The 25,964-nt window shown below is 47.8% G+C and overlaps 9 protein-coding genes; 4 read left to right on the forward strand and 5 right to left on the reverse strand.

Moving 5' to 3' along the window:
* Window positions 1-225: 225 nt before the first annotated feature.
* FFUJ_07422 (related to L-fucose permease) lies at window positions 226-3,087 on the forward strand (the record flags this gene model as incomplete). Its single annotated transcript, XM_023577671.1, has 1 exon — window positions 226-3,087. The coding sequence occupies one exon, from the start codon at window positions 226-228 to the stop codon at window positions 3,085-3,087; it is 2,862 nt and encodes a 953-aa protein (XP_023430701.1).
* A 425-nt stretch (window positions 3,088-3,512) lies between these two features.
* On the reverse strand, window positions 3,513-5,367 carry FFUJ_07423 (related to ferric-chelate reductase; the record flags this gene model as incomplete). XM_023577674.1 has 4 exons in its annotated part: window positions 3,513-3,973; window positions 4,024-4,898; window positions 4,952-5,113; window positions 5,165-5,367. 4 exons carry the CDS (start codon window positions 5,365-5,367, stop codon window positions 3,513-3,515), a joined length of 1,701 nt encoding a protein of 566 aa, XP_023430702.1.
* Window positions 5,368-7,699: 2,332 nt separating this feature from the next.
* FFUJ_07424 (related to 3-oxoacyl-[acyl-carrier-protein] reductase) lies at window positions 7,700-8,684 on the reverse strand (the record flags this gene model as incomplete). XM_023577675.1 has 2 exons in its annotated part: window positions 7,700-8,553; window positions 8,606-8,684. The coding sequence occupies 2 exons, from the start codon at window positions 8,682-8,684 to the stop codon at window positions 7,700-7,702; spliced, it is 933 nt and encodes a 310-aa protein (XP_023430703.1).
* A 1,213-nt stretch (window positions 8,685-9,897) lies between these two features.
* On the forward strand, window positions 9,898-10,885 carry FFUJ_07425 (related to sorbitol utilization protein sou1; the record flags this gene model as incomplete). XM_023577676.1 has 3 exons in its annotated part: window positions 9,898-10,150; window positions 10,206-10,722; window positions 10,771-10,885. The coding sequence occupies 3 exons, from the start codon at window positions 9,898-9,900 to the stop codon at window positions 10,883-10,885; spliced, it is 885 nt and encodes a 294-aa protein (XP_023430704.1).
* Window positions 10,886-11,185: 300 nt separating this feature from the next.
* Window positions 11,186-13,108, reverse strand: FFUJ_07426 (uncharacterized protein; the record flags this gene model as incomplete). The annotated part of the gene is made up of 1 exon (XM_023577677.1): window positions 11,186-13,108. The coding sequence occupies one exon, from the start codon at window positions 13,106-13,108 to the stop codon at window positions 11,186-11,188; it is 1,923 nt and encodes a 640-aa protein (XP_023430705.1).
* A 943-nt stretch (window positions 13,109-14,051) lies between these two features.
* On the reverse strand, window positions 14,052-15,627 carry FFUJ_07427 (uncharacterized protein; the record flags this gene model as incomplete). XM_023577678.1 has 7 exons in its annotated part: window positions 14,052-14,466; window positions 14,518-14,778; window positions 14,833-14,929; window positions 14,980-15,070; window positions 15,136-15,240; window positions 15,297-15,438; window positions 15,479-15,627. 7 exons carry the CDS (start codon window positions 15,625-15,627, stop codon window positions 14,052-14,054), a joined length of 1,260 nt encoding a protein of 419 aa, XP_023430706.1.
* Window positions 15,628-17,265: 1,638 nt separating this feature from the next.
* FFUJ_07428 (related to phospholipid-translocating ATPase) lies at window positions 17,266-18,553 on the reverse strand (the record flags this gene model as incomplete). XM_023577679.1 has 3 exons in its annotated part: window positions 17,266-17,816; window positions 17,867-18,041; window positions 18,095-18,553. The coding sequence occupies 3 exons, from the start codon at window positions 18,551-18,553 to the stop codon at window positions 17,266-17,268; spliced, it is 1,185 nt and encodes a 394-aa protein (XP_023430707.1).
* A 2,327-nt stretch (window positions 18,554-20,880) lies between these two features.
* On the forward strand, window positions 20,881-22,539 carry FFUJ_07429 (uncharacterized protein; the record flags this gene model as incomplete). Its single annotated transcript, XM_023577680.1, has 1 exon — window positions 20,881-22,539. One exon carries the CDS (start codon window positions 20,881-20,883, stop codon window positions 22,537-22,539), a length of 1,659 nt encoding a protein of 552 aa, XP_023430708.1.
* A 1,931-nt stretch (window positions 22,540-24,470) lies between these two features.
* Window positions 24,471-25,518, forward strand: FFUJ_07430 (related to TGL2-triacylglycerol lipase; the record flags this gene model as incomplete). XM_023577681.1 has 2 exons in its annotated part: window positions 24,471-24,651; window positions 24,707-25,518. 2 exons carry the CDS (start codon window positions 24,471-24,473, stop codon window positions 25,516-25,518), a joined length of 993 nt encoding a protein of 330 aa, XP_023430709.1.
* Between the last annotated feature and the right edge of the window lie 446 nt (window positions 25,519-25,964).

Raw genomic sequence — 25,964 nt, forward strand, 5'->3', positions numbered from 1 at the left:
ACTCGACTTCCAACCGACTCTTTTGCCGATCCAATTTCATCCTACTCTCCCAGTAATCTCCTGAATTCAGTCCCGATAATCATTCCAGCATCCATCGAATCTTGGAAGACATGGCACGCTCATCAAGGTAGCAACGGCTCCAACTTGTCAAGCCAGTCTCCATCTCAGCTTCACACCCAATTTCACGAGTGACGAGTCCATGTCTCTTCCGATTCCGTCCTCGATATGTCCGATTCGGCCTCCACCGACGATGGAGGCATTCCCGATCGTGGGCCGGTCGTCTTCGCCGTCACTACGGCCACTCTCGTCCTCGCTACAGTCTTCGTCGTAGCACGAATCGTCTCGCGGACCTTCATTGTTAGGAATGTCACCTGGGATGACCGCGTCATGATCCTCGCATGGCTCTTCGCCTTCTTCCTCTCATTCACCATCTGTTTCGGCGTTCACAATGGCCTAGGACGACACGACGAAAACATCGACCCGAACCGCTTACCCGCCCTTCGCCGATGCGAATATGTCTTTTCCATCCTGTACAATCCAGCGTTGATGGCCACCAAAACCTCCGTACTCATATTCTACCTCCGATTAGCCAAGCACACCCAAAGAGTGCTTCGATTCGCCTCTTGGTTGACACTTGCGGTCGTCAATATTGCTGGTGTTATTCTCACCTTCATGAATGTTTTCCAATGCCGCCCGACCCAAGCCGCCTGGGATGTTAATTATGACGAACGCGCGAAATGTATACCACTACTTACCGAGTTTATATGTTCTTCACCCGTCAACATCGTCACGGACCTGGCCATTCTCGCGCTACCTATACCTGTCCTCACCGGCATGCGCCTCCCTTCTCGCCAGAAAACAATTCTGGTCCTTACCTTCACCGTTGGAATATTCGTTACCGTTGTCGATGTGGTCAGAATCTACTACCTTCAGCAAGCCATCACAGCACCAACCAGTACGACTGCCGATCCCCAGTCTCGATTTGGTGGCCAGACCGACTTTGCCTGGAACGCTTCGCGATCGCTCATGTGGAGCGCTGTTGAGGTTAACGTCGGTATGATGTGCGCCTGCGTCCCGACTTTGAAGCCTCTGGTCCTCAAGCTGCTCCCCTCCATGCTCTACGACCCCAATGGAACCCGCGCCAGTACACCCAAGGGCCCCAACGATTCAGATACGCCTTCAACAGGCCACCGCGCCAGTATTCAGCAGCCCCCTCCTGTCGCGCAAACCGGCGCACAGCCTCTCAATGCCAATGCTCCCATGAGCGCGATGGAATTCTTGACGACACCTTTCGATGAGCCAGACCCAACTCGTCCTACGCAACGTGGGTACCAGAGCAATGGGACCTTTCAAACATCGACAACTATGACGTCTTCAACAGGAACTGTCGAGGGTGTTTATTTTGGCTTCGTCAACATGACAAAACCTAAAAGTATGCTCAAATGCAACAAGAAGCAGTCCTTCAAATACTGCACAATTGTGTCCATCTTGTTTCTGTTATGGGGAATATCATACGGCCTGCTCAATACTTTAAACAACGTCATTGCGAAGGTCGACAATATGACCACGGCTGAAACACTTGGCATGACGTCTGTATACTTTGGAGGCGGTTACTTCTTTGGGCCCCTGCTAGTGGGCGAATGGATTCTTCGGCGCGACGAACACAACCGATCGAGGCGGCACAAGGCCAACGGCCACGACAGCGTTGGTGGCTTCAAAGTTACTTTTATCGTCGGGCTATGCTTTTATGGGATTGGAACTGTCATCTTCTGGCCCTCGGCTGTTACCCAATCATACGCCGGATTCATGCTCAGCAACTTCGTTGTCGGGTTTGGTCTATCAATTCTAGAGGTTGGCGCAAATGCATTCCTAATACTTTGCGGCCCCCCCGAATACGGCGAGACTCGCGTGCTCATGGCGCAAGGTATCCAGGGCACTGGCAGTGTTCTTAGCGGCCTGCTGGCCCAGAAGGTCTTCTTCAAGGGTATTGTGGAACAGAGCAACGCGACCAGCATGACGCTTATCAACGTGCAATGGACGTATCTAGGAATCACACTCCTGTGTGTTGCCCTCGGGCTCTTCTTCTACTACATGCCACTTCCCGAAGTGAGTGATCGTGAGCTTGAGCAATCCACCAAGCATCTTCCTATGGATCCTCAGAAGAAAAGAGGCGGTCTACAGCTCCGCACATGGAGTCTTATTCTCGCCGTTGTTGCTCAATACACATACGTGGCTGCCCAGGAGTGTTTCAGCATCTACTTCCGCAGCCTCATGATATCCATACTCCCCAACACACCCAACACCGGCGAGCAAGCAACCGAAGGTGCAGGCGACATTCCCAACCCCGATAAACCACCTGGCATCGCACTCTCAATACCTGATTATCTCCTCATCGCGCATACCGCCTTTGCCGTGTCCCGCTTCATGGCAGCTGGCCTTGCATATCTCTCTGTATATCGTTCCCGCTTCCCACGACCCCGTACTATCCTCACCGCCTGCATCGCTGGCTGCTTCGTCTTTGCCCTTCTTCCTGTGGTTGTCCGTCCACCCAACCCTAACCTTCTTGTCATACCCATTGTTCTCTTTTACTTCTTCGAGGGCCCTATATATCCTCTTATTTTTGCCATTGGTCTTCGCGGTCAAGGCCGACGCACCAAGCGTGCTGCCGCCTTTATCACTATGGGTAGTTCCGGCCCCGGATTCTTCCCCTTTGTCATGTACGGCATAATTAAGCACGGAGGCACCGTCAGAACGGCTTTCGTCGTCGTCATTGTCCTCCAGGCTGTTTGCATGTCCTACTCGGTCTTTCTCCAATTTATCAGCGACGCCAAGCAACTCGTCGATCCTTGCCCTGCGGTGCGTGATGCCCTCAGACAGCCGGATGAAGAGATGCCGTCGCCTATGGAGACAGCGATTGTTGGGAGAGCGCGCCGACAAAGCACGATGAAGGAGAAGTCTCAGGGGTTCTTGGATAAGGTGTCACATGGAACCAAGGTTATAAGTGCTAGGTTCCTCAGTACTCGGCGCCGGTCTTCACAACCCTCGATCCACCAATGCGAAGATAGTCGCGATAATGCGGTGTCATAAGTAATGCCTCTGCCTCTTTTTCTCCCATCTTTATATATATTTTACAGTCGAATACTTTCGGAACTCTTGGATTCATAAACAGCGAAAAAAAGGGAGGCGTCGGGTTGGGTCAATGACGGATGAATTGTTTTTGAATGCTCTATACCCAATAAGTCATTGTTCTGGATGGACATTGGTACATACCTTTTTTTAGTTATGGTTTCAAGGATATGTGTATGTGTATATATGTATCATATGTTTGATACGATATGATAATCAATGCATTACCAAAAGCTCAAGAGCCACAACGTCAGAAATCTGATGAAGGCTGCTATTTCCTGGCGTTTTTAATGAGTTGCTCGTCAATCTCAACATCATTTCTCACATTGTTTGATTCCAGCTTAGATCTGCAATTATATGCAATAAGATCAATCATGAACTTGTTTTCACCACCCGAATTGCTCCAGATGCAACTCAACACCAGCTCTGTTTTCCACGATACAGTCTGCAGCCGCGTTCTGAATGGCCGACGTGAGTGTCCGTGGTCCGCAGCCCATCACCAGAACTCGTTTGTCGGATGGCGTACTCGCTATCAGTTCTTCCACAAGTGAAGCGACATCTGGTCTCCCAACGTCAAAGATATCATCTAGGGAAGCATTTATCACGGGCTGGAGAGCTTCGTTCTTCTCAATGTCTAGTGATAATCGGGTAGTATCGACATGGGAAAGACCGTCTTGTTCTGGGTCGGACTCAACAAAAGTGTTACTTGAAGACGTGTGCGATCCGGAGGGAAGCTGTCTCCGGGGGACAATCTCGGTTTCTGAAGCTCGTGTTACATAGATCTTGGTCGAGACACGGTGGTCTCGACGTAGAGTCTCGATATGTTCGGCGAACCAGGTGAAATATGCTGCAAGATTGGTTAGTATTGCGACATCACGGTTTTTAACGTGGACTTACTTGGTTTCCTGATCATCCATAAGAATTCGATATCGATCTCAGCATCTGTGTCCAGGCTTTTAAGCATATCTAGAGCCGCGCCAACCGTGAAGCTTGCACCGCTACCCCCTGCTATAAGCATGACCTTGTCATACCCCTTGACATCAGGGTGATTACCGTAAGGACCCTCAACTGACCCTTTCAATGTGATTCCTGGGTACTCAAGTGCACACTTGTGCAAAGCCCGAGTGAATCCGTCATGGGCTGCCACAACAAACTCGAGGGGATCAGTAGCAACCATGGTGAAAGGGTGGGTTTCAACGGCGCGTACCCCGGGGATCCAAAGGAAGCCATGTTTACCAGATGAAGATCCATATGGTGCCTTGGCAAGTGTGACACGAGTACCGCCATTAGGGAGCGGCGTGAGAGTGACGGTGTTATTGGTGCTGTTAACGATGATACGTGCCAGGCGGATGACTCGCTCGAGGACCCAAATTCCGGCTGAAGCAGAAATGACGTACAGAACCTTCTCGCTAGCCTCCGGCTGATGGAGACCGGTCATGATGACAGCGAGGATCCAGAAAACCACATGAAGGTAGTAAAATAGTTCGTACCACCACGTCCGGAGGACAGCACCGGCAAAGCCAAGGACTAGGAATGAGCCCATAGAGACGATGCCGAAGATTTCTTCTCTCGCAAGCAAGCGCTGGAGAAAATTTTGGGCACCGAACACGGCAGCATAACTGCAAGAGTGCACTATGGCGAAGATGAGAGTAGTGTAACCGGTTATGCGATGGAGAATGTTAAGGCGTTCATAAGAGAAGGCCATGAATATGACAATGGGAGTATTCTTGAGGGAGAGAAAGACGACGATGAGGAGATTTGCAATAGCCATCCTGTAAATATTACGTTATTAGAAGTTTTGTCAAGAGTTTGTTTGAAAACTAACCACCCGGTTCGAGAAGCCATGTTGGAAAGAAGCGGCATATTGTCGTTGTCCAGGTAAATAATAGTGACTATGGCGTTTATAACTAGATATCCGAATACAGCAAGAGTATATCCTCCCGACGGTAGCCTCATGATATTTACAAGAGCACTCGCTCTCAGGCGCCTGTGATACAGTTAAACCAATGTTCCGTTCCGGGTGAGGACAGATCATTACCGGAAGATCGCTGTGGCGGTATTTGGTTTGCGCGAGGCACCCAGATCAACGCAAAGCCTTCTGAGAAGAATGGTTATGCAAATGGTGAAGTAGAAAGCAGTCATAGCTGCAGCAAAGACAATCATGGCATTGTAGTTCAGTTGTTGACGCCGGGCCAGTTTGGCGGCAAAGACTGGATCCGGATGTGTCGAACCGCCTGACATTGTTAGATCGAAGTGCGGGTGAAGTTGGAGGATCGAACTGGCAAAGAGTCTTAGATATGAAGAAGAGGAAGAGGTTGTGTTGACAGAACTAAGAGGGAGAGAAAGAAGTAGGCCCGTACTAAGTAGGACAAGACACAATGATCGTGAAGAACTAAGTCAGGCAAGGTATCAGTGTGTCAGAGGATCAATCTCCGAAGTCACACGGCGACAACTGAATGAGTTGTAGCCAATGTTCGGAACTCATGGGCGTTGCCCTTCTCTCGTATCTTTTGTTGGCTAACATGAGCAGAGGCTTTAATCTAACAACCTGTCACTTTCGCGTTCTATCGTAAATATTTCCAAATATTCGCATAGGGGCCATTGGTGATCGATATGTGGGATCCATCGGGACGTTCGAAGCAGCTCCGGAGAGAACTCAAGAGCAGCTCATCATATTAGCAGAGACGCACCTGTAGCTTTGACTTACTGACAGATACTTTACCGTCCACATATATGCAGGCACTCTGGGTAGCGTGTGACTGATACCAGAAGTTGATCTGTGAGTGGTTGTGAGTCCAAAGATCGCGGGAATTGGCATGAATCATCATGAAGGATGCAGCTCGAGATCGGATCAACACGCCTAACCAAACATTTAATCTCGGTGCCAATTTTGCGTGTTGGCTTCAAAGCCACTTCAATCTCTGTCCGTCATCTACCGTCAAAGGCACTTGTTCTTTGCCAACATATGAGCTGCTTCGGCCACCTCTGACGCGTCTTGAGACTGAAACTGTGCTTCAACTTCTGCATGACCACTTGCATTGATCAGATACATATGGCTCAATAGAGTATGGGTATAAACAAAAGCTTCTGTACAGCATCTCAGCCCCAAGTCGAGGCTGTGGGCTTCCTCATCACGAGTCTTCTGGATGTCATTCAGGAGCAACAGTTAAATACAAAACGCCCAGAAAAATGTGACAACTTCGCCGCAGAATATAGTTCATGAGAGGAGTAACTTTCATTAAACTTTATCCTCAGTTTTTGGCAACTCTTTGCACATGGCTTGGTCACTTCTAAATGCTTGACCCGTTGCAAACAAGTAAAGGAGTCTGTAGGGATAACCAACCTTCCGTCCCTGAGTATACGCCCGCACAACCCGCATGTGTGTTGTATGACTTAAGGTGTCTCAGACTTGCTTATATCTTATTCCTTTTCATGACTCTGAGGAATCGTTTTATCTGGGGACGAAATAAGATGAAACTTCTCAAGTACTTCCTGAGGTTCGCAAGATGACATCGCAGGATAGAGCCAGCATCCTATCCGAGTTTGCTCCAGAAATGAAGTGAAAGGAAGCCTCAGAAGGTGACAGAGTGTCGCTAGAACCTCGAAAAGGAGGCGTAAGGATCGGACGAAGCGTCGAGCGGAGGGTCGTTTCCAATGATATTATCAAGATGAAGTAAAATTATCTTGAGATGTGCCTCAAATCGTCTTATTCTACGGGCAGAAACCTCCTTTGCATCTTTTTCGGTCGCTTGAATGCCCTCGGCCAGAACTTCAACAAGACATATACCTTGGTATCAGAGCAATCCCTGTGTATCGTCGGCTTCTACCCCAGATGCGACGGCTTCGTGTGATACAAGCATGCTTTGTCAAGCTGACAGATATGCCGAATCTGTTAAATGTTATCGCAAAACATTGGGTGTGAAACCGATATGCTTGATGTCGCTACATGAGGTTGCCAACAATGTCGAGGCGGCTCTTTGCAAAGTACTCGGCATCTTTTATGGTGTAGATGGTTGCACACATCTGTGACAGGGCTTTCACTCCCTTTTACGAAGCGCCACCGTTTCATTCCTGCCAGAAGCCGTCGCACCTCCAAAATATATAAATATTGCTTAGCACGAGTGGCTGATTTGTTGGCCGTGCCCCGGGACGCCAACAGTGTTACTGCGGTTGTACTTGTAGTACCGCAATCGCAGTCATGTCCCTGGGCAATCATAAGGCGAGAAGCTATGAAGGCAATCATATGCAAGAGGTCGTTTTCTCATACAAATTTTTCATTGTCACCTCGACATGGGCGACATGCGTCTAACCACATGAAAAGACGGAAATCGATGATCGACTGTACACCTGGTCCTTTCACTCGACCAGCGGTTGTTCTGAAACCGGCTGGACTTGCCTTGTGGAAGCTCGTGCTATAATTTGCTAGTTTGAGCAATCACAACGGCTAGATACCCGGGTTGCTCTTTGCTGATGAAGCGGGAACCCACTCGGATGTGACAACCATTGAAGTTCTGGTATCGGTCCGTTCATCTATGTCTTTGCTAGCGTTTGACGAAAGTGTGCGGGAAACCCTCTAAGCAATTGACATTTTCATGCCTCCGTTCGCACAAATTACACTTCCTGTTGTCCACCCACTCTCTTCTGAACAGAGCATATCAATTGTACCGGCGATTTCGGTCGTAAACCCGGGCCTTCGATAACCCATGTTCTCACGTACAGTTCGATCAAACCGCTCAGCATCAGTCCCGGCCATAGCCAAAACCTCCGGTTCGCCGTTGTACTGCGCCAATGGGGCTGCGTCAACATAAGGCTGGTTTATGTTCCAGAAAGTCTGTCCCGCGGCTGCGTACATATCTCCCCAAGCAGGCCCGGGATTGACCGCGTTGACTGTAGCACGAGTAGCCAGCTCACGACTCCAGGTCCGCGTCATTGCTTCCAAGGCCGCTTTACTCCCTGCGTAAACAGATTGGCCCTGATACCCGATAGACGAAGATACACTGGAAACGTTGACAATGCGGCCCGCGCGGTTTGTGGGAAGATGCGGGGCGACAGCCTGGGTTAGGAGGAGAGGGGCCAAGACGTTGACGTTATAGACGCGGTGAAACTCAGCGTCTTGGATTTTTCCATGTCTTTCATCATTCATATGCTGGTTAGATGAGACGCCGGCATTGTTGATTAGTATATCGATTTGGAAGGGCTTGTCTGAGTTATATGAATTATGAAGGCGACGTGCAGCCTCAACGATTTTGGAAGACGCTTCGGATGGCTCGCCTAAATCGGCCTGTACTGCAATACATTGAATTCTGTGTAGAGATGATAGCTCGCCGCATAGATTTCTAGCTAGTTCCGTGGACGAGTTGGTGGTGTAAACAAGGAGAAGATTGCATCCTTTTGCAGCGAGTCTCGCAGCAACAGCCGCACCAATGCCTTGACCGAGTCAGCGACCTTGTAAATTGGAAGTGATTTGTGAGAGATCAACCTCGAGAGCCACCTGTGACTATTCCAAGCTTTGAGTCATAGGGACGATGAGACCTAGGGGCAGCTGCTGTGTCTGCCATGATGGATGAAAGGACGAGTAGGTTGTATATATCAATGGTTCGAGGAACGGCTTACTGAGGACGCAGTCAATGAGAGTGCACACAAGCCAATAAAGGTTTTGATAAAAAATTAAATTCAAAAATTAAATTCAAAAAGTAAATGATGCTCAAATTTTTTATTTATTGTGGTGATGGATTTTGTAGTAGGTTGAGATCCCCACGAAGGTTCCTTCCATGGGTCTGCATCATGATGGTGGGAGGGCATGTGACGTACCTATCTACCTACTAAGGTACCTACCTAAGACAACGTATACCGCTAAACATAGAGGCAAGTGCGACGCTTCATCCTCAATCAACGCTCGAATGCATGGGAAAGCTCTTTCAATGAACGCAAGACCTAGACCTATTTTGACTTTTCATGGTCATAGATTCAATCACAGGCCACCTTCCATTCGGAAGCCAGTTCCCTTCACAATCGAAGAATCCAAAGACGGGAGTCGCCAAGAGCCGGAGTCTACCTACCTTACTGGCCGGCAAGTTGGCCAAGTTAAGTATGCGGGGGCCTATGAGGGGTAACAACAACTGAGGGGTTCTCCAGGGCCATATATCATGAAACTCCTCCACTACCTAGGTACCTTGCAATGGTGGATGCTGATGGTGAACCTTAACTACCTTATGAAGTGGCCCTAGGGACTTCTTCCCACAATCCCCAAAGCAAGGGTCCTAGCCAATCAGAGACTCAATACCATGGAATCAACGGTCTCATTGACGGACAGCCGAGACTGTCTCCATCGAGCCTTTCTTCTTTTATACAGCTAACGGCTTTAGTCGTCAAATGCTCCTTCGACCGCTAGTCTGTTGTGATCTCAGTCGTCTTGTTTGGGTAACTAACTCCGAATACTTCACGATGGAGACGGAACAACGGTGGTGACAAGGAATTGTCCTGTCAAAGACTTCGGAATGCCCCAACTAGGGAGAGCATCTTGTTATCCAAGGGCCGTGAGTCGCCGATGCCACTGATTATTGATGATAAACAGAGGGTCTTCATGGAGGGAAGGGTTCCGGAGCGCGAAATAACGTGAGGGGATTTGGCCAGCAATTGCTATCCTTAGATCGTATAAAGGCCCATATTTTACAATCTTCACTATCATATCTTTTGAGCCACGGTCTCTCTTCTGTCTTCTCTTCCCCCATCACTTTACATACCTTATTTGTTGGAGAAGCAGCACCCAACATGTCTGATCTTAACCCCCTCAATGGAGGCAACTTCGTCCATGATAACAATCGCGTGGTCGATGGAGGTTCCATTCTGAAGCGTTTCTCTCTTCAGGGCAAGACTGCCATCATTACCGGTGCCGCCGCTGGCATCGGTCTTTCTATCGCCGAAGCGTACGCTGAGGTCGGTGCCAATATTGCAATCTGGTACCGTACCAGTAGCAAAGCTGAAGAGCGTGCTGAAGAACTTTCCAAGAAATACAACGTCTTAGGTAGAGTATTTGCAACCTATACTTAAATGTCTACCCTTTAACTTTACTTCTCCAGTTAGGGCCTATCAGGTTGATATGAGAGATGCCGAAGCTGTTGAGAAGGCTGTCGACCAGTCAATCAAGGACCTTAATGGTCGGTTGGATATCTTCGTGGCTAATGCCGGTATTCCTTGGACGAAAGGTCCCATGATCGATGGCCCTCTTGATCACTACCGTGACGTTGTCCAGACCAACCTGGACGGCACTTACTTCTCTGCCAAAGCTGCAGCTAAACACTGGCGTCGCCAAAAGGTCGAGGGGACTGATACTAACGGCCAACCTTTGACAAACTACACATCTGGTAGTTTCATTGCCACGGCGTCCATGAGTGGAAGCATTGTAAACACTCCTCAACTCCAGGCTGCTTATAATGCCGCCAAGGCTGGTGTCATTCACCTCATCAAGAGTCTGGCTGTTGAGTGGGCTCGATATGCTCGTGCCAACGCCATCTCTCCCGGTTACATCATCACTGAGATCTCCAACTTTGTGCCACAAGAGACCAAGGACATTTGGAAAGACAAGATTCCTCTTGGGTATGATTTCTCTGTCTGTATACAGTCGATTTGCTGACAAGGACACAGCCGTGAGGGCGAGCCTCATGAGCTCCAAGGTGCTTATCTGTTCCTAGCATCAGACGCTTCCACATACGCCACTGGTGCCAACTTTGTTATCGATGGGGGCTACAGTGCTCCATAGTTCTGATATTTGAGAAATAGAGATACATCATTTATACGTAAAGGATGACAAGTTACTCAGGCAGTATACAGACCTTGGCTTCAGCATTATTTTAGACGAATAGACTATACCAAGTTGTAAGAGCCTATAGAGAATACGAATGTATAAAAGAATAGGGGAGGAACTATTGAAACAAACACGACAAGCCTAATGGCCTAATATTCTGCTACTATTCGATAGATAACTCTATAAATAAAAATCACGACACTTAAACTAAAAATGTCCCGAGTTGATATACTTGTGAGGGCCAACCGCATCACCTCAGTTCTCCTTTCTCCATTTATGGGGAGATAAAGGAGAATGGACGCCCGTAAGGCGCAACGCCTCTGCCTTCATGGCTGGGTCGTCCTTGATAGTCCCCCGAATTTTGGTGTACTGGCGCTTGTTCTTCCTTCTAAAAGGATTGAGCGGAAGTCCTTTGATACTCAGGCTATTCTGTTCCTCGTCGTACTTGGTCGCTTGGAGGATAGAATCTGCAAGTTGGACAAGCTGTGAAAAAGAGTCACTTTTTGGGAGCCTACTGAGTTCATTACGTCCATGCTTGACGTATTTGACCCCTTCGATCAGCACACTCTCGTCTTCGGTTGTTAAGACTTGACGCATACCATGTAGGATCAGCATAGAGCCTTCGACTTGCAGATTGACCTCTGGATCCATCGTTTCGAGATATTCTTTGCATGACTTGACCCATTTGTCGGCGTCATTCAGGAGAATCTTCGCCAATGTATGATCCCCCTCCCGCAGAGCCAGTTGAAGATAGTTGCGAGTTCGGAAGAAGCAGACCAGATTCAGATAGTTGATTCGGTCCACGAGGTTCGGTGCTTCTTCTTCGTCATTTATCCCTTGATTCTCCTTCCTAACCGCATTGATTAGACTGTCAACCGTGGTGTAGTTGGGCTTTCCCTGGACTCTTATGCCGTCGTTGCTGGCCCGAAGCTCCTCTTTGAGATTTTGAAGTTGGAACTCCAATTCCTGGACCCTGTTTCTGTAAGCATCGTCGCGAGTGGCATTGGACTTTTCGGCTTTCATTGACCAAGGCTTCTCCTCGAGTTCCTTTATCTTGCTTGAAAGTTTTCCAGTCGTGTCCTGTTCACTGGGTAACTGATCTAAGAAAGTATCCCTTTCGGATTCTGCTTCAGAGACCTTCTTCTCCAAGCTTTCCGTAGTTACAGGTGATAATTGTGAGCTCTGACTAGACTCGGAGGCTTCTCTGACGGAAGCCAACGGGTTCCCATGTAGCTGTACGGTAGCTGGAGGCGGGATAGAATTTTTGTTGTATTTTATTGAGGAATCCTCAAGGTGCGCCTTTTCCTCTTCCGCCTTGCCCACTGCTGTCATGTCAGGACCCAAAGCCAGTTGACGAGCATCTTGTGTAGTTACTAGAGGGTTCGCTTGTATGCCCGTCTTCTCTTCTTCCTCTTTGAGCCTTTCTATTTCCATATTGAGCCTGCTGTTTTCAGCTTGCAGCTGCTGACAGCGAAATTCCCTTTCTTCGCAATCTTTGATGGCTTGGCCTAGCTTCTCTGTCACGCCACGCTGCTGCGTGGCCATTTCGAGCTTCAGTCGAGACATGCTCTTGATGTACTCGTTGACATACTGGACAGGGACATCCTTCTTGTTCCTGCACCAGATTAAGAGAGCAGCATGGAGCCCACTGTTGGATATAAAATGATGAGTCACTTCCTCTCTCAGTCCAGGAGTTACATTAATCCCTTGGTTCTCCAGGCCTTTGATCTGCTTCTCAGCTCTCCCCATTGGAGGAGTTGTAGGTCGCAAGTGAGGGCCCAGCGGGTTGGGTTTACCTGTAAAAGGGTCAGTTACTCTAGAATTATACGCTTGTTGCGCACTCTTGATATCTTGGTTTGATACTGGCATGTTCCGTGCGAACTCAAATTCACGATCTGGATCGCCTCTTTCGGCTTCATGATGCTTGCTTCCCCACCAGTTGAGATCCTTTGTCTTTCGCTTGTTTCTGTAATTTTTGTATGTTTCTATAGTCTCTCGAGCCACTTGAGTCCTGGTTGGCTTAGTTGACGTGGTGTAATCATCGAAGCAAGGCTCATTCTGGCTGTGGGGAGATCCGGAGCCAGTGTGTTTGAGGGATGGCTGTTGTTGGTGGTGATGAACTGTTTGTCCTGTTTCCTGAACGTCTTGTCTCGTCTCCGATTTGTTATCCTGCATCATTTTGAGATTTAAAATCTGGTTCCAGATGGGTTAGAAAATTGCTGTCTGTGAAAGAGTCTCTGGTCGTGGCATGGACAACTATCGAGGGTTTCGGAGGCTTTAATAATTCCTTGGAAAGCAATCACTTGGGGCTGAACAGGGTTTGTCCATCAATAGTGTCCGTGTAGTGACCCTGAAGATGAGCGTTCTCTCCGAACAGGGACTTAAAAGAGTTGAATACAGGCAACGCTGGTTCATTGATGCATCGAATCCTTGAGAAGGTCTTCTGTTGGTGAGCGTGTTCCCCTTTTGGGGATACGGACAGACATCTTTACTGCAAAACAACTTCATTGAGAGTTGACTCTGACGAACATTCAATGTTTAGTACCACACTCATTTCTATTCTATGTTACCCTCTCAGTATGCTAAATAGCCTGTCTGTTCTTAAGTTACGCTTCATTGATCGTTTTTACGTCTTGTGTGCCCAAGTTCATCGGCAGTTTCTGTTTTGAACTAGTGATAATTGTTAAAATATAGAACCTTTGGACTCCAATCGCCCTCCCCCAGACTCTTGACGTTAATATTCGGTGATGGTTATACAAACCCAGTTACCCGAGTCGAGTCCTTTGTCCATCCCTAATTAGAGCTGCCAGCACTGGAAACAAAAGACCACTGTATCGGGGTGTGCAGTTTCTTGTACTTGCTTTGAATTGAACTAGAGATTTCGGGTTCAAGAACAGGAGTTTCCGTCGACAAAACTCACTCATTTGTTGAACAGTGTATTATTCAACCTCGTTAATTCGATTCATAAATCTCTTTGTCAATATCAATAGGGGGTGCTGAGATTTGTACAATGCCCCAATACTGCCTTAATGACCATTCCTCTTTCTTTTTACTACAATACTACAAGATTTTTGAGGTATAGTAGTGTATAACTCGTACTATCAATACCGGACAATTTCCCTCAGAATGCGTTCCACGCTGGTGTCCTTGATACTATGTCTTCTGACCCATCTCCGGTATACACCCTGTCTTCCACATGCACCGAAAACTCAGTGGTCAACTTGATGCCTCTTTCATTCTCCAACATTGCGAATCCAGTGGCTGATTCAGCATCCGATGCCGCCCTCTTTCCTCTCAAATCTCTTGGCTGCCCGTGGATTGAAACCTGAGGATTCGCAGTCATGTAATCTCTGTGCCAAGAATCGTTCAGCGGCTCTTGGGCGCTGCTTCGAGATAGTTTCCTCATGTTGTAATGATTATAGCAGCGGTTGTTGGTCCACTCGAAAAGGGGCTGGAAAGCAGGGAGACAGCTGCACCAGAGACCCGAGTTGATCTCTAGGGGGAAGAATGGTGCTACTCGAAGGCTGTTATAAGTTCTATAGTACATGTCAGCTGTTATTCTTAATACACCGCAGTGGTTGACTAACATGTCCGCATTCATGTTGGTTGCAAGCAAAAGAATGAGCCTAGTGATTGTCGAAACAACAGCAAACAGTCCAAGCAGAAGCATCAACGTCATCTTGGTGACTTGAGCTCGTGTTTTGGTGGTTGACGCTGAAACCCATATACAGAGGCTGAGTATCACGACGTTAAGAATAGTTGACATAATCGAGTGAGCCCATCTCATACGAGACAGGCTATGTTTTGAAACGCATTGTCTGTCAGGATTTGCGGCGTTGAATACGTCTCTATTAAACTCAGTCTCCGAGTAATTTACAGGGGAGAGAAAGGAATCAACATACGATACCGGGCTACAGGACAAAAGGACAAACAAGAATGAAGTCACAGCAGTAATTATGGTTGCCACAAAAACTCCATAGACGCACGTCATAAAAGACCCTGTAGACTCAGATCAGTAACAGAAACTTGTAGGTGGGTGATTGTCTTACTCTCTCTGCTAATTCGAGGGAGATAAGCAAGGATTGATAGCCTGGCAAATCCACCCGCCAAGATGAAAACTAACTTGTCGACAGGAAACAGCTGTAGCAGTCAACAGTCAATGTTCTGGAGAGTACACTTGCAGGGTTCGATGCTTAGGTACATACTGACAGAAGCTGAAGCAAAGTCTCTCTCGGCACATCCTGGATCTGATATCCAACACCCTTCGTCAAGAGGACGATTTCTATACAAGAAAAGGCCACGACAAGGCCCTAGTCATATGTTAGTGTACTCTGGTTTTTGATGGGATACTACAACAAGTATTTACCCAGGCAACAACAGCCAACCCATCGTCCCATCCAAGATTCCTGGCCATAATGCCACGAACATACAATCGCAGAATCATCAAGATATTAGTGATGACCATCAGGGCAACGTTGAGGTCAAAAACAGATTGGCCGTTGCCGTCCCTGGGCTCAAAGTCGGTCCTTTCCAGGACCACCATCCTACCCAATCGAGTCCGTCGCCGTCGTCGTGATGGTGATAGTAGTGGTGATGGATATAGCCCGTGTCTTCTCGTCGTCGTCGTACTCGGAAGGACGGCTTCTACCGAGCTTACGATTGATGATATCCGATATCAGTGCAAATGAGCAAGACATTGGTGATGAGTATGGAGAGTCACTCAGTTTCTGACATAGGTGCCTGAGCATTTAGAAGTGCAGTGTGAGTTGGAGAAGGGAGGAATCTTGGTCTACGGGGGTAATCCCATTCTTTAGAGGGAGATGACGAGCCATGGCGTATGCTTTCAGATAGCTTTGGGTATTCTTGGGTACAGGGCAGAGGCCTATAAAGCCACATTGTCGTCCATCGAGAGCCAAAACGTTGGTGGGAGTTTCTCTTGGCCGGACCTGGCTAAGCGCTGTTGATCTTCTGTTCTCGATCATGAGACATCTTGAGCCAAACTCGTGGCCACGTTACACGGGAGCCCTCTTTCGGTAGGATATGCTCAAGATTTGGATGGACAGGAATAGTATTGGTATAGATTTGACAGCCTATTTGGAGACCTTATGCCAGCCTTCATCAGACTCCTCATCTCAAATCCTAAAACACGGCAACATATTTGACAGAGGTTGGACCACTAGGGTCCCGACTCTACAACGACTAGAACGACCAAGGAGTATGAGAGACAAGCATGCGTCTTGAGACAAGATACCAAACACTTGGGGCCTATCTCCTACTTCAATCCAATAGATCGACTGTATTCACGAATGGGTCAAATATATTTCCGATAGCGTCAAGTCTGGCCGATCCGGTCGATCTTGTCTTGCCCTCCCGTTCCTGGCGAGGCGCTAACTCTGCACAAACATGCCTCTGTGCCTCGCATGCTGTACATCGTGGGCCGTAACCCCTGCATTCCAGTCAAAAATACCACTATTGATAGCCCATCTTGGCACTCTGGGTTTTGACTTTGACAGTCATGTTATGCTGAGCGATCTGCGCAGCCTCGAGATTACAGTTAGTGGCAGTTCTCGTTGCATCCAACACATGCTGCAAGGACAACCAATATCAAGTTCTATGTAGACTACGTTGCCATCTGCGACCCTACCACCATGATAAAAGGTTTCGTTGTAATCATCCATCTTTTGCGCCCGCAGTAGCCCTTGAAACGCGTTCACAAGCTTCCGTCGCCCATCGGGCATTACCCGATAGGAGTCCAGCATTTGAAAGAGACTATGGGAACACAACTGTGAAGTATTAGCTTTATGCAAAAGGATAATTTGATCTAGCCAGACAAGCTGCACATGACCATAGAGCCTGAGTTCCCTCAGTGAAAAATCACAATCTAACCTGAGTCCAGCGTAAACTGACCCGTTCTCATTCAGACCAGTCAGTTGTCAAAGCCGTAGCACCTTATCGTACCGTTGAATACCATTGCACCTAGCAGTAATTCCACATTGACCTAGACGCGACGCAGAGGCAGGTGCCCGAATGGACGCACATATATATACTTATATGTAATCCAGAACCGTCATCCATACAAGTGCTAATTAGAATCCAACATCTTGATAAAATCCACTGTCCTCAGCCTGAGAACCATCAATTCCAGCACCTTTGAGCACCCAGCATAGAATATTCCACAAGCTGCCTATCCCTATCATGGCGAGTAGATAGCCATATCGTATATCAGATCACAGCGAGTAAGCCAGCCAGCAGCACTCCCTGAAACCGCACCCAACTCTCCAGTCTAACAACAGGTAGTACCTCCTTGATTGTCATGGACTTCCGCGCCAACTTGGTTACCACAGCTCTCCATCGGGTACCATATCCTTTGGTGCATAACCTCTCTGTTCTGCCCTGCAACTATTTCGTGATGCACGCACAGCCGCCAGATTCAACGGTGCGGGTGGCCCCTTGCGCGGGACATTAGGGTCCCGAGGACTCGGGGGCCTTGGCACCGGCTTCGGATGCGCAGGCAGACCCATGGATCCCTGTGGAAGCTCAGGTGGTCCAGCTGAGTTCCGGTGTTTTGGTGACGTCGGCGAGATCTGCTTGCGAATGTCGGGGTCATATAAATGGTGGACGGGATGACCACTAGGGGTGGGAGATTGTACAGGGGTTGGTCGGCTTTGACGTTTGATCCCGCGAGGTGATGTAGGGGCCCAGGCATCAGCAAAGGCATTGCCTGGGTGGATGGCTGTCAAGAGTACTGCGGCTAACAAGGGGAGAAGTCCTCCAACAACCATGAAAGCAGCCTCGTTCTGGAAGACATCCCCCGAAACACCATCTGCAAATTCGACTAGCCGATAGAAGGAGTAGACGATCAAGAGAGCAGATGCCATCTCCATTGCTGAAGACGGTGTTAGCCTATGATAGTTGTTCCGCAGGACGTGGACATACCTAGGAGGAACTTCTTAAATCGAGAAGAGGAGTAGACCTGAGAGTGCCGGGCGTCAAGGGTTCCTCGACGAGTGCTCAAGCTGAGGGTGAACCAGAAGTGTAGCCCAGTGCATGCCATCAATGACAAGGCTTGAATGGCCAAACCTGTAGCTGTGATCGCTGCTCCTTGTTTCCGCTGCTCAGGTCAGTACATGATAGTTATTTGCTTCCATCGTGGAGATAACATACTGTGACTCCATTAGATTCATATGCCGTAAAGACGATGCCGATAAGCTCGAATAGCACAGTGACTGCAGCGAGTCCCCAAAAGACGAGGCCAGCTACAAGTGGTCTAAAAGGACAAAGTGGCTCTCCATAAATGCCAAGAATGTGAGGAAGGATTATGAAGATGGCAACACTAATCAACGATGGCCCCAAGACTGTTCCGAATAAAAAGAGGAAGAAGTGGCTTTGGCTATCTCGCTTCGAGTGAAGCAGAATACGGCCAACAAATCCTAGTGCTTCGAGAAAAAGTCCTGTGGTGAGTGCGAGGGAGAAGAGGTAGGTCCTGGAGCGGATACCAAAATAGATGGCGGCGAGAGCAAGGAGAGCAAAGACAACAAGCAACACAGCATTGCCCCCTACACTGGGATTGTATGAGTAGAAGCCATCAGAGGCCGGACAGGTCGTTCCACAGTCGCCTGCCATCGTCGGGTGTCGACCAACAAAGGCTGGCAAATTATCATGGCAGGCTGACAACCAAGTCAAAAGCAAAGGGGGACTCGGAGAATAAGACGGGATGGCTTGGCCCCCATACATATAGACAGACTGATCAGAACTCTGCCATCTGCCATCTGCCTGGTCTGGGCGGAGCCCTGCATGTGAGGCTCTGTACTCATGGGGCGCTGCAGAGAGGGGGATCACTGTTGGGAGGGCCATGATGCAGTGCAACAGTAAAGACAAGCTAGACAAGGTCTCGACGGGTGAGACGGGTATTCAGCCTTTACTAAACGGCACTTTGAGCGGTCCAATGGCGAACAAGAACAACTGCCATAAGCTCGAACCATAATTGATGCGAGAGCCAACACGACCAATCAAGCTTGGTCATGATCGACGTTGAGGAGCACAAAGTTACATGGTATCCAGTCCTTGTAAAGTGCCAGAGTGAAGAGGAAGGTATCTAGGTCATGGAGCATCAAAGAGCATGTGGTTGTTGTTGGGTGTTGGATCCTTGTAATCATAAGCCAGGATGGCATCCGTAAAGTGGTTTTGCAAGGTTTGTGATGGGTTGACATGACTAGGACAACTGCACAGAAATGGCTATGCAACTCAAAACATGACATGGACAGAAAAGGTGTGACTTATCCGGAGCCTGACAGGGTTGTATAGCCCAGGATCATACATAGCAATCTCTGCCTGCAAGTGACAAATCTTGTTGTCGTTGCGCTGGCTAAGATGGGGGGCGGGCTAAGTGTGCCAATCATGAAGGAATAAAGGCGGGGAAACGGCGGCAGCCCGCACGGCACAGACGCAGCGGGCGAGCGGTACAAGGCCACGAAAGCGGCCAGGCCTTGTCGTGGTTGGTCGACGAGCGCGAAATGGGGCGTTGATGGTCTTTGGGCGGCAAGCGGCCCGCATGGTGCCATTCCGCGAGCTCTTCTAACGCGAGTGGTGATCGGGAGTTACCATAAAGTCGCAAGCAACTCGACGTATGTGACTCGGAAGTGGATGGGTCATGTCATGATCCAAAGCTTCGAGGTGCTGCAGAAGCGCGGAGTGGTTCCGGGACACATCATATGTACAGTACAGGGCTCGTAAATTGGCGTTGCGAAGCGCGGCGTGAACAATGCCGATCCTGACTTAAAAGGAAACCTCGTCGACCTCGGGAGAACTCGAACGACAAACAAAAAGTCGACAGACGGACCCTGGATATGCAGTTGGTTCGAGATGCAGCACATCTCATGCCAAATTGTGGGCGTTGAAACACCTCGGCAGAGGGTCCGTGAGTGCTATGAGGTGTCGATCGCGGGCTTTCCTGCCCTGACAGACTCAATGCCGACAAAAGTATCGTGCCAATTGCGGTCTGTATCCACCTCCATGTTGTTGATATGTGATGGGTGTGTCAAAGAACTGTGTTGGTTGATATCCTGTCGGACGTTATAGTGGAGATTGCGACAGGCTTCAAGGCTGGATGAAGCAGGTGACGCTCATGAAAAGTTGTCATCACCAACACTCTTCATGCGTCCTGTGCATCTGCATTGCAGAGCACCTCGTGCTTGGCTTGGGCGTTCCCCTTCACTGCCCTGCCCTGTCTATGATACCAGCATTTTCAATCTCCAGGGAATTGATCTTGGAACCTTCTCTACCAAACATCTCATAACTCATCGCGGCACAGCGGAGATGTGACCGCGCGAAAAGGTTGGGTAGACGAGACGACTTGTACCCCTGCTTGAGGGACTTTTGGTAGATTGCCCTCGATGAATTGGGTTGAAGGGCCACAATCTCGAATTGCCAGATCTGTACGGAGTACGGTTACCTACATACGGATACAGTACAGCAAAAAGCTTGTCGGCGAAGCGGCAGTAAAGCACCCGATTATGCAAGCCACAGGCGCCACAGTACCTGTAATTAGCCACAGTCACCCCTCCTTCATGTCAGGTGCGGTGAGGCCTATCGCGGGGCTTGGCTCAGGCTGAGTAGCCTTGGTGACGTACATCCAACTAAGTAAACCCAGGTTTCCCGTGCAATCCGTCTAAGAAAGAGTCAATGAAAATCGATCAAGCTTCCTCCATGCAGAGAATACAAGACTGACAGACCTTGGAGCTATTCGAGAGGATACGCCAAATTGTGAAACGCTCCTTCAAACGAAGAGTCTCTTGGTGGAGATCTCTAGCTACCTAATCACGCTCAACTCACTCCAGCACGATAAACATTATTGGACTGTTAGGTCCGAATCAATCTCAGATCTAGCACTCGCGTCACACAGGGGTCCTCTTATTCTTTCATTGTCGGTCTTTTCCTGAGTCTCACCCATCATGTCTATTCGAATAGCGCTGGACAACCAGCCCGAGTTCTATACCAACCTCGACTTGGTACAGGGCCGAATCATCCTGGGTCTCAACCGCGCCGAGCAGATCGGAAGCATTGTTGTCAAGCTCGAAGGGGAATCGGGAACAGCTCTGCAGGCTCCAAATGCCTTTGATCCACAGAACATGGCCAGGCTACAACCTAGTCCTCAACGGCCTCCTGGCAGCACCGCAGCTGAGAACCATAAAATCTTATACAAACTACAACAGGTTTTCCCAGATGACTATTATGCGAGCTCTTCTAACCCTTACGGTGCATACCCCCTGCAAGCAGGCGAGCACGAGTTCCCTTTCAAGTTCAAGCTTCCCATCAATAATGCATGCAGCGACCCCATGGCTATGTCGAAAATCGGCGGCATGGCCAACGTCGGTGGTTTTGGGGGCGGAGGAATGTTTGGCATTGGTGGTGTAAGGGTCATGGATGGTAGCAAGCAACTCTACCTTCGCCATGTCACCCGCACACTACCTCCGTCATTAACAGGATATCCTATGGAGGCAGAAATTCGCTACTACATCAAGGTTACAATCCAGAGACCGGGATTGCTGAAGGAAAATTGGCGGTATCAGATCGGTCTGAAGTTCCTCCCTATTGAGCCGCCCCGGCCGAAGCCGACGACTCAGGAGGCTTTTGCTCGTCGTCCCTTCACATTTCGGCCAATGACCCCTCAGGCAGAGAAGAAGCGGTCCTCTCTCTTCAACTTTGGAAGCGGCGCAGATTCAAAATCACCCTCTACACCAGAGCCATCTGCAGATATTGCCCCAGCTCCAGCAATCGAGATTTCAGCACGCCTTCCCCATCCAAGCGTCTTGACTTGCAACAAGCCTGTTCCACTACGGCTTATCGCCAAAAAGCTCAACAACAATCCAGAGCAAGTCTATCTAGTATCGTTCCAGATGGAGCTTGTAGGTCGTACTGATGTCCGTGCGCTCGAGCTCCAGAACCAGAAGATCAACCGATGGGTTGTCGTGTCAAACCCCAACATCAACATCCCGCTGACTACAGGGCCTTCTGACGAAGTTGGGAATGAGTTGGTGATTCCAGACCATGTATGGAAGAATTTGCCTCTTCCCAACACTGTGGCACCCTCATTCGTCACTTGTAATCTCTCTAGGAGATACGAGCTCGAGTTGAAGCTAGGTCTAGCCTGGGGCAAGCCAAAGAAGGGCATCACCAACAAGAGCGCCCCGGTCATCCTCCTACCGCTGCACTTTGCGCAAGTCGAAGTTTATTCTGGTATTACACCGCCCCCTGAACTCGTTGAATCCGCAAGGTCAACGCGGCCAGGGCGTGCAACCTTTACGAATAACGTCCCGCCCCGTCTGCCGCCCAGGCAAAACTCAGTTTCCTCAGCCCCAGTGTCAGCTCAACAGCAACGGCCTTCTCAAACTCCGAACCAGGTTCCTCCTCAGCCAGCTCATGATCCCCTCTATCCACCACAACTATCTCCGGGTCAAGAGGCACCTCCATATGACGATGCTCCGCCCAGCTATGATGAAGCCATCGCGGAGAACCTGGCTGGTCCCTTCGACGGCATGCAGGCACGGCCAGCCTACAGCGGTGTCACGAACGAGAATGCACCAAGCCAGTTACCTCCTGAGAAGAGTTGAAATGATATAAAGCATGACTTGTCCGGATAAATGCTCTGATGTGCTGATGATGACGACAATACTGGGTGTGGAGGATTTTGATAGGACTGAGAAGGGAGTGAGAGTTCATTCCGGCCCTGGCTCGATCATGGTGCCATTACTTCTTCATTTTATTAGAATAACGACAGGCTGTTGAGTTCTTACTCTCACGGTGCCTTTCATCTGCTGTTTTAAGAGAAGTTCTTGGTTAAGTACTGGCAAATATACATCCTAGACCCAGGCTTGGATGTAACCCCAGTATCACCTTATTGTCATATTTAGTTTGAGGTTGTCGTGGATCTTGAATCCCATTGTTAGTAATAGATACCGAATACCTACCTAATCAAAACATTTCCAGCTCAGTTTAACAGACATTTACTTTGACTCTAGAGTATCAGTTGCAGCAAGACAAGATCATCTCCAGACGCTTGTAGCAGGTAGGTAGCGTCAATTAACTACGTGGATTTAAGAATAGTGTAATCGCAGTCTTCATTTGCCGTCAGGCTGTAAGCACTGAAGACCCAAGTAAAAGGGGAAGCCCCCAACATCTATCGACATTGAATATAGAGGGAAGACCTGAGCCCATAGATTATATGTTATGAAGGCTTTTTATTGAAGAGTTAAAATTTCCCTATAGCAATACGTAAGGTATAGCCAATTAGGGGTCTTAGATAAGAAAATAACACAATAAAATACTTATCTTTCAGCATAATATAATATAAGGTATTATATATCACGCCAAAAAATATAATAACCTTAATAATAAGTCTTAAGGTTATATAGCTACTACTATAAACCTTATAATCTAACTAAATAAATAGCCTTAATCTATAAGTATAAAAAAGATATTTTCTCTAGCCTTAATAGGCTAAATGCCCTCTCTATTATTATCCTATTAAGGTAATTACTATTAAGGCTCTAACCTTAAGAGATTAAATTATAATAAGTAAGAAATTAAAAATTCTATTATAAAATATATTACTATATAATTAAAATTAATAATAGCTAACCTGGCTATAACTATCTAATTAATATAGTTAATAACTATATAATTAGTCTTTTAATAAAAGTCTATAAGCTTAACTTTAAATATATTTTAATATTATAATCCTTTTTTAGGTATTATAAAATTATAAAAAAATACCTACTATATATTAATAAGCTATTAATAATATAGTAAGTTAATCTAGCAATCTTTAGCTATTAAATATAGCTACTTTAAAAAGAGGTTAATATAATTAAGATTAACTATATTATATACTAAATAGAAGCCCTAAAGGACCTAGCAGGCTGCCTAAAGAAGGGCTAATACCTATTAAAGTAGCAGTAGGCTTTTATTATCAGTATTATATTAGATAGCAATAATAGTCTATATTAATTATAATTCTTAAAGTTAAAATATATAGTTATAATAATTAAATAGGGAATATAAATATTATATTATAGGAATTAAAGGCTATTATAAAGTAAGAGAGAAAAAAGAAGAAAAAAAGTAAATTAGAAAATAAAGGTTTTAGCATTAAGGGAAAAACTGTAAATATTAGCAGACTGAAGCTAGCCTGGCAGGTTAGTAATAGATTAAATCAGGTCGCAAGATAATGCAGTATAAGGAATATAAGTTAAGGAAAAACACAGATAAGTAACACTTAGGGAAGGCTTTTTATAATATTGCAGAATACTTACAGTTACGTTTAAACTAGAAGCCAACAATCCCAAGATGAAGAGTTACCCATTCTACCTTTTTCGTAGACGCGGAGCGCAAACGTAAATATTTCACCCATACCTACAAAATAAATAGGTCATCACATGCATTGGTGCCGTGACGTCACTGGCTCGCGACATTCTTTCCACTTGACTACTGGATCTCTACACCAACACTTCTATCGCATTGCACCCATGCGATTCAACAATCCATGAACAGATCGGTAATATGGCGCAACGCGCCTGATTTACTCCTATCTCGGCAACTATACCGCGCGCAATGGCATCGAAGCTTCGCTTGCAGCGCTTACCTTACACGTGAACATGATCCGAGGATAAAGGCGTTAGGCAGGGAAATATCTGACGACTATGCGATAATAAGAGAAAAATACGGTACCGCATCTAATTCCAGTGTCTGAGGTTATCTTGCTAATACGTTTGGTGCTAGAGACTCCAAAGTATCCCATCGTCCTCGCCCACGGCCTCTTTGGCTTCGCTGAACTCCGTCTCTCTCCATACTTTCCAGCTGTCGAATACTGGCATGGCATTCACGATGCCCTCACTGCCCAAGGCGCCACCGTCTTGACGCCTACTGTGCCTCCATCATCCTCTATTGCCGATCGCGCTACTGCTCTCCGCTCCGCCCTTGAAGCCCATGCTCCAATGCCTGAAGCCGTCACAATTGTCGCGCACAGCATGGGTGGTCTTGATGCCCGATATATGCTTTCGCACCTCGCTCCGCTCCCAGTCCGCGTTGCGGCTGTGGTTACCGTTGCAACGCCGCACCGAGGAAGCGCATTTGCAGACTACCTCCTTGATGAAGAAGTCTCGCCACTGCACCATTACTTGCCTCAACTTTATCAGACATTTGAAAAAGCTGGTCTTGGTACAGCAGCGTTCTCACAGTTGACGAGACGCTACATGGCTGAAGAGTTCAATCCGAGCACGCCAGATCAACCAGACGTACGCTACTTTTCGTACGGAGCGGCAGTAGAGCGGCCGGCGCTGCTGAGTCCATTTCGGCACCCGCACGCCATCATGACACAGGCCGAGGGACCCAACGATGGACTTGTCAGTGTGGAGAGCAGCCACTGGGGCACATACAAAGGCACGCTCCTTGGAGTGAGCCACTTGGATCTGATAAACTGGTCCAATCGTGTTGGTTGGACAGTCCGGGAGTGGATGGGAATCAAGAAGAATTTCAATGCTATTGCATTCTATCTTGACATAGCAGACATGTTAGCTAAAGAAGGTTACTGATACAGTATCCTCTGGTCAGCATCATGGCATGCATGAGTATTTTACAACACGCATTCCTAAACTCTTGATGGGTACACATGTAAAAGTAATTGTCATAACACATGAAATCAGTAGGCGCCCAGCCCACTTCAGGTTAGGAATTCACGAGGCTGGAGTTTGGTTTTGGAACTAGATTTCAAGTAGATGATTATTGTTGATTGCTTCAAACGAGTAGGTATCAGTAGCATTAGAAGATAGAATACAGCCACCTTACCGCGAACACTCGACGAGAACCCGCCCTCCAGCACATTTGTCCCACGAGATCCGGTGGTATGTAGGTATGTACAAAAGATTGCCAGTCAACTCTGCTATCCGTAACAGATTGCGTTGGCAGTTGACAAGCGAGGAATTGGTAAGGGACGTAACCGGCAACAGTTAACTGGAATACGGGGTCACAGTCGGTCACC

Source organism: Fusarium fujikuroi, chromosome FFUJ_chr05 (assembly GCF_900079805.1).
Source record: "Fusarium fujikuroi IMI 58289 draft genome, chromosome FFUJ_chr05".
Classification (NCBI taxonomy): domain Eukaryota; kingdom Fungi; phylum Ascomycota; class Sordariomycetes; order Hypocreales; family Nectriaceae; genus Fusarium; species Fusarium fujikuroi.